This window comes from Polypterus senegalus, chromosome 18 (genome assembly GCF_016835505.1).
Source record: "Polypterus senegalus isolate Bchr_013 chromosome 18, ASM1683550v1, whole genome shotgun sequence".
Taxonomy (NCBI): Eukaryota; Metazoa; Chordata; class Cladistia; order Polypteriformes; family Polypteridae; genus Polypterus; species Polypterus senegalus.
This window is the reverse complement of record NC_053171.1, coordinates 75,384,345-75,392,357: the sequence shown is the minus strand read 5'-3', so window position 1 is coordinate 75,392,357 and position 8,013 is coordinate 75,384,345. Positions and strand designations below refer to the sequence as shown.

The window sequence follows — 8,013 nt, the reverse complement described above, 5'->3', positions numbered from 1 at the left end:
CAGCACAGGGCGCAAGGCAGGAACAAACCCCAGGCAGGGCGAGAGCCCACCACAGAGGTTGAATCCCAGTTCAAGGAAGATGATGGCTGCAGACCTAAACTGAAATAGTGAGAAGCTTTATACTGGCATGGATGAGATGTTATAGAGGGTGACAGAAAGATGATGCACGTTTGGAGGACAGACCTTAGCTGTAATTAATAAGAATAGGGGAGGAAGGGAAAATTAGTTTACAGTAATAATTACTGATAAAATTATTTTACTTATGCACATGCATAAAAATGTGTCAGCATTACAACAGAAAAGCCACGGCGGTGTAGATACTGTATAAACGATTGAAATTCCAGAATGAATCAATTGAGTTTCCGAAACAAGGTTATGAGGCTTTAGGGTTTAGGCATAAACTTAGCAAATTACAGCATACAGATTCCTAAATTGGAAGGGTCTTACATCCATCCATCCATCCATTTTCCAATCCGCTATATCCTAACTACAGGGTCACGGGGGTCTGCTGGATAAGCCTTAGTTCACCTCGGACTGCGGTCTCCTTCACACATTGGGTCAATACATGCATTTAGCGAGTGCTGTTGCTGTCCAACTGTATGTCGCCAATATAATATTTGCCAACACGTTTATTATACTCCCTGACTTTCCACAGTCCACAGACTGGCTAATCTCTTTAATGAATGTGTGTGACATATTTAGTCTTGCTGATTGAACGTATGCGGTGGGCTGGCGCCCTGCCCGGGGTTTGTTTCCTGCCTTGCACCCTGTGTTGGCTGGGATTGGCTCCAGCAGAACCCCGTGACCCTGTAGTTAGGATATAGCGGGTTGGATGATAGATGGATGGATGAATAGATGATCGAACATAAAACCTCAGTGAAAAGGCACAAGGTAAGACAGACAGTACTGTGCTGTACCGAAAGGGGGCGCATGTGAGCCCAACAGGCGCTTGAAGCTGCTGCTGTTCTTGGCGATAATCTCCATTGAGGAGGAGAGACTTTTAAAACTACAGGAAAATAAGGAGGACTTTTACAAGAAAGTGACGGAGATTTTCGTGCAGAAGGACTGACGCATGGACTTCATTTGCAAATTAAGGTATGACCATAAACGGTTTTCAATTTTATAAAAAATGGAATCAGACTAAGAAAAAAAACTATCCAATATTTAAAAACTTAATTTTGACCTTAAATCAAATATTGTTTTTCTTGTTATCATTTTATTGAAGAGTCTGTATTAAAATAGATTAAGGCATCAGAATTAAAAGCTTTTAATAACAACTAAATATTTAAATTAAGGTCAAAATTAAATTCCGTTTTTTTTTTTTGTATACCACTCAATACTTTCATTGTATTGTATGAGTGTAAATTATGGAATTGCAAAAGCAAATTTAGAACACATGGAGGGTGAGGTGCAAATGCGCTCTGTCCGCTCACTTTGGCCGTTGTAAATATAACGTTCTCTCTTATCCAAATATGTACCTTACCTGTGTGTGTGTAAAGAATGCTGATGAGATATGAAACATACAGTAACCAGTAGCCAATGTGCATGTTACCAATTGAATAGTGAATAAGCTACTCTTTTGGGTTCATATACTGTATTTGTAAATCTGACTCTGAAGCAGTCAGTGCCTCACCAGCCATGAACCTCACCGCACGTCACTGCAGTGGTCCAGTTGCTATAGTCCGGTGTCTACTTATCTGTGATGAAACATGCAAGGAACAATTTGATTGCACTGTGCACATATAACAATAAACTTGATTTTACTCGAATTTGAAAGTTCCCGTCTATCCAAAGAGCAGACTTCTTGTCGTCATCTAGTGGTTGTGAGCAATCAATACAAGTAGACGAAGGGGGCGAAGCTAACACCGACAGTGATAAGCGTATCCATGCTCTCGGAACGTCCTAAATACAATTAATTTGTTAGAAAATGGATACAGGAATTCCAGAGTGGTAAATAAATTAGGAACTGCAATGAAAACGGCGGATTGCCGAGGTTTCCTGAAGGCTGGTACAGAGCGATCTAGAGGTCGCTAGGCAACCGCCTCCCAAAGCGATCCGCTCGAAGGGTTGGAGTGGTCTTTGTAAGACGTACTTCTAAATAAATAAATAAATAAACAAACAAATAAATAAATAAATAAACTGGACCGGCCAATGAATAAATTAGAAAAAAAGGCACGTTTACATCAAAAGCACCGTGATGATAATTAGACAGTAATCAGAAGCGAAGCACTGAGGAGGGGTGAAGAAGGACGTGAATGCTGCATAATCTGTCCAGATATTTAGATTACCGTTCATATTGACAATAAAGCAACGATCGCATGTGTTGACATTTAAGCTCATATGAGATAATTGTATGTATTTACACAGATCTCAGCGTTTAACATCATTTGTACTGATAAATGTATACGTTTTTATTTTCTTGGAAACACCCTCGTTTGAAAGAAAGACGCTTTTATATTATGGCACCAAAACCGGGCCTCCATCGCAGTCTCGATTTTAGTGTCTCATTCCTGACATGAATACATATCTTAGGGCCGGCGATGCGCTGTGTATTTAAGACAGACAAGTAAAGAGAGCGAGAGACGGAGGGAAAAGACTGAATTTAGCACATGTTCCTGGATGGCGAGCTCGTCTTTAAGCGTCAGACTGACAAGCCGTGGAGCGGACTGACTTGCCGAGACAACAGCTGGCCCCGTTTCCTGATACGAAGTACTGAATAAAAAAGGCAGATGTTAAGTGTGTGTCTATGTGTGTGTGGAGTGTGGGCCTGGGGTGATGAAGAAACTAGACGTCTGGCACTGATATTTTAGCTGTAAATTTAACCAGCATTTTCCCCTCCTATTTGCAGTCTATTGTTGAAATAAAGGAGAGCTGCAAATGAGCCCAATAGACGAAACGAAAGACAGTCAGGGGACCTGAGGACCGAATATTTCTGTCTGATAGTACAGATCATTACAGGTGGACCAAACACTGAAGGGAAGGAGAGGGAGGGAGAGAGAGAGACTGATGTTCCACTTTATTTATTGGCTATTTCTGGATGTGGCCATATATACGCTGACAAGAAAAAAAGAGAAAAAGCAAAAGAGCGAGCGAGAGAAACAGAGAGAGGGAGAGAGAGAGAGAGAGAGGAGGGAGAGAGAGAGAGAGAGAGAGAGAGAGAGAGAGAGAGAGAGAGATGGAGAAACAGGAGACGGTGGGCTGGGGGGGCGGTGGGGGCTCGGCGTATGCGAAATCTCTGGCAGCGCTTCCCCATTGCATAGGATGAGCAGACACTCCATTATAAATGTATTCTTTATAAAAAGCGAGTTTACTTCTTTTTAGACAGCATTACAGGAGGGCGATTCGCTAATCAAAACGATCACAATTAAATTGCTCGGATGCGTGCAGCTTTGGATTTTGGAATACATGTAACATGGTGCGCCGGAGCTGTCTTTGGGTTCCGTACACCGTGGTAATCATGTCTTACTTCAACCCGGAGAGAGCGCTGGCGGCTCCGCAAGACAACGGTAAGTAACACTGCCGTCTCCCCAGGGTGCGGAGAGCTGGCATAAGACCTCTTCTGGCTTTGCATGCCATTGTAGGAAATATCAAAATAGCGACAATTGGTGCAGTATATCAAACGATAGCAATAATGCATTGTGATTTCGAAAACTGCGACGTTTTGCTATAATACACATTAAAAATCATCATCATCATCATCCCCCAACAGTCACCAATGTGGTCTGCATATAGGTCTCTGTTTTTTTTCATGATGAATTATTAAATTTGACAGCAAATGTTAAGAGAAATTATTTCAGTAATAAAACCTGTGCGCGTGAAAATTAACAGGAATCGAGTGTGACCGTTTTCAGCAAGTAGGCCTCTTTGTTAAATCAGTCAGTGAACAGAAAACGGGACGCCCAAAGGGACGAAACGGGTCCACACACACCGCCGAACACACACATCCACAGACCCAAGTGTGTACTGCACCTTCTTCTTCTTTTGTCATGGTGCATTAAGGAAACGAAGGTGCTCGAGTTCAGTACATATGACACACGTCTGGGAGGTGGGCTCGGTAACTTATTAGATTCCAAAATACACCGGCCCGGGATACGAGGAAGAGTGCTTGCGTTGGGAGCACACTACTGTCAAAGTCCATAGAGTATCAGGTGTAGTATCGGCACTCTAGTCCACAGGCCGACAGTAAAAGGCTGGCTTCATCCAGTTGTAGGGACACTTTCACAAGAAGAGAGTGGGATAAACCAGTGCTGCACTCCAGAGATTAAAGTCAGCCTGCACAATAGTGAAAAAGGCGAAAGCAGGTCCTATAAACACGCGGCAGTAGAGTAAGGCACAAACTACCGGGCATTACTGAAAGACCTGGAGATTTGGGGTGAGAGAATGCAACTGGACACTGATAAACAAATGGAAATGAAAGGCACTATATGATATGATAGATAGATAGATCTGAAAGGTGCTATATAATTGATCTGAAATGCACTGTATAATAGCTATCAAGCTAGCTAGTTAAATAGCTAGTTGCAAAAGGCACTATATAACAGCAAGACAGACAGGTACACATAAATATAAAAACTGATTTATAAAGAGGGTAATATATAAAAGGATAGACAGATCGATGTGTAAGGCACTATATAATAGATAGATGTGGAAGGCACTAAATCATAGATTAATTTGAAATGCACCGTATAGTAGCTAGTTTGCTAATTTGATCGATGTATGTAACTAAACAATATATATATATATATATATATATATATATATATATATATATATATATATATATATATATATATATATATATATATATATATATATACCTGTATATAATATATAAACAGGCCCACATACACTGAAAGAAATATTTATAGACAGGCAATATATAAATAGATATAGAGAGAGACACGTGAAAGGTATAACTGATATGCGGATAGATACAAAAGGGCCTATGTAATAGATAGATATAAAAGGCAATATGTAATGGCGAGATGGATAAAAACAATATATATGGGAGAGACAGGGTCATATATATATATACTGTATATATATATATATATATAGAGAGAGAGAGAGAGAGACGGAGAGAGACAGAGAGAAAGATATGAATTGCAATATGTAACCGAAAAATGGATAAACATGATAGATAGATAGATAGATAGATAGATAGATAGATAGATAGATAGATAGATAGATAGAAGGCGTTGCTGTGGCTTTCTAAAGCATCAAAGGTAAACCAGATGAAAGTGTGCATTACAGGACGACCTGGGTAGAAGGAATGTTATTAAAGGCGCTGAACTAACCCCGTCTCTTGCTGGTAAGCAGCGTTGTCAGACGCTTCATTGATCAACTGACGCTCCGAGACTGCCTTCGCTGTCCTCTACAGCAGAGTAATAAAAAACAAAACGGGTTGGCCGTAATGACGCAGTGAAACGCGTAAGCGTCTCGCTGAAAGGCACAATACGCTGTGGCACCTTTTGTTTTATTTTAAGGTTTTGTGTATACTCTCAAGTTGTTAATTGGGCCAGGACAGCTCGCTAACTTCCAACGCAACGTGCTGCGTTGACTTGTACCTCATTAATTGCAACACAGCACGGCTACCAGACCCGCGGAGCCGGTCACGCATCTGGACGATTACCGACCGACTTAATGCCAGCCCTAGTAGCAGAGCGGGCTCCGGCTCCCCCGCAACCTGAGCGGGGATGAACGGATTAGAAAATGGATGCCTGGCAGAGAGTATAAATGAGTGGTGAAGCAAGCAGAGATGGTGACAAAAGTCGGGATTGTTTCTTTGTTCCTTGAGTTTTCTGTTTATTTATTCCGGTTTAGAAATGCACGGGTGTGTATATAATAATAGAGGAGTATATTTGCGCTGCTGCTATTATTACTTTGTTAAATACGTTGTTATTAAGCATTCAGAATTATAGCAATAGTAATTATTTCACGCCTCCTATACAGAGTTGTTATTACAGGATTTGTTCCTTCTGATTCGAAATAATATTATAATTCTTTTCATTACAATGTGACGTGTACAATTTTATATTAAGGTAAGGTACAGAATGTTATATCAAGTAACAGCAAGAACACATTTTGAACATTTGTTCACATGCATTTTAGAAGAAGAGTTAGATATGATGTGCCACATGTTTATAGGAATAATAATAATAATAATAATAGTGGATTTCAAAGGTACCACTACTAATACTAATAATTACAATAATAGTAATAAATACAATCATACAAGTAAATATTTTGATCACTTCTTAATCCAGTTTTCAGCAGTCCTGAGCCAGTCATATCCATAAGATAGGATACGACCCCAGATAGGATGTCAGTCCACCATAGCCAGTGTAAAGAGTCTGACAGACTTAAAATGAGAGAGCAAAAAATCTCACAAGCACAGGATCCACGAAGCAGAAGTGCTACCCATTGTGCTACTATTACTTAATTATAATGATGATGAGCCTATAATCCATCCATCCATCCATTATCCAACCCACTATAACCTAACTACAGGGTCACTGGGGTCTGCTGGAGCCAATCCCAGCCAACACAGGGCACAAGGCAGGAGACAAACGCCGGGCAGGGCGCCAGCCCATCAGAGACCTATAATCCTGTAATAATAATAATAATAATAATAATAATAATAATAATAATAATAATAATAAATAACGTGAGGCACAATGACAGTTATTAGCACTGCTTCCTCACACCTCAAGTCTGTGCATTTTGCCTGTTCTCCCTATGTCTTTTTCAGCTACTGGTTTTCCCTTCACATAAACTGTACATATTAGATTATTCAATTCTAAATTGGCCCAGTATGAGTGAGTATGCATAAAGGTGCACCGTGACTGACTGGCATCTAATCCAGTTAGAAAATGAGAGGACTAATGGCGGCGGATGATAATAATACCTTCTGTATTTAGGATATATTTGTCTATACCACAAGCAAAAATTACAACATTTGTATGACCATGATGGGTTAATGTAGCTAAGAGTCACACTTTTCCCTATCTATCTATCTATCTATCTATCTAACTATCTATCTATCTATCTATCTATCTAATAGTGACTTTCATATCTATCTATCTATCTATCTATCTATCTATCTATCTATCTATCTATCTATCTATCCAGTTGTTACTTGTCAGCTGTTAACCTCACTTACACTTCCAATTGTAGACAATTGAAACACTACAGTAGCATCTTGTCTGGCCAGCGTGCTTTGTCATATTTCCAAAATCAGTCAAACGTGACTTTTTAAAGGGTCGGAAGACAGACAAGGTGAGGACAACGTATGGCATACCAGTTCGGTGATTTAATGCCAAAAGAAGAACCAAAGTCATTACAGTGAAAGGCTTGACACAGCTTGTATCTTCCTGTGTTTTATTTTATGTTCAGCAGTTACTAATAAGAATAGATTAGCTGATCTACTAATATTATTAATATTTCCTGCACATCAGAGATGACATTAGCTGTGACATATATGCTTTAGATTGTAGCATAAACATACAATTAAAGGAACATGTAGGCTATAATGTTTGTTTTTGATATGCTATAAGACCTCCTGGTTAATGAATTATTTATTATTTTATGATTTGGTTTATTATTATGGCACTGTCACATAATCCAAATTGTGTAATTATTAGAATTTTTAATTAGTGAAGTTCAGAAAATGGCAGCATGATGGCTCAGTGCATAGCCCTGTCCTCAGTTACTTTGACTTCGTAAATCGTGTGATGTTATCTCGAGGTCCTGGCTTTCATATACGATGTAAGATATTTGATATGTAGCAACGGCTCAATAAGAATTTCAGAAAGTGCTGAGTGTGTGTATTACTGATAGTGTGGATGTGCTGACTTGTTATATGTTTCTGCTAATACAGTGACAAGGTAAGATCCATTTTAGCCACAGAGTGAGTAAGTGGCGAAACTCTGAATTTGTGGGCATGCCTCCACATTTTTATAATTGAGTATTTATTTTGAAAAGAAACGCAGATGGTAGCACACCGCAATTAAG

The 8,013-nt window shown here is 39.6% G+C and overlaps 1 protein-coding gene across 1 annotated transcript in view; it reads left to right on the top strand.

Moving 5' to 3' along the window:
- The first annotated feature begins 3,210 nt into the window (after nucleotides 1-3,210).
- Nucleotides 3,211-8,013, top strand: part of lmtk3 (lemur tyrosine kinase 3) — a 129,796-nt gene continuing 124,993 nt past the window's right edge. Inside the window, exon 1 of the mRNA XM_039741521.1 lies at nucleotides 3,211-3,506. Within this exon, the coding sequence (XP_039597455.1) occupies nucleotides 3,413-3,506 (94 nt within the window). The 5' untranslated portion in view covers nucleotides 3,211-3,412. The remainder of the gene's footprint in view (nucleotides 3,507-8,013) is intronic.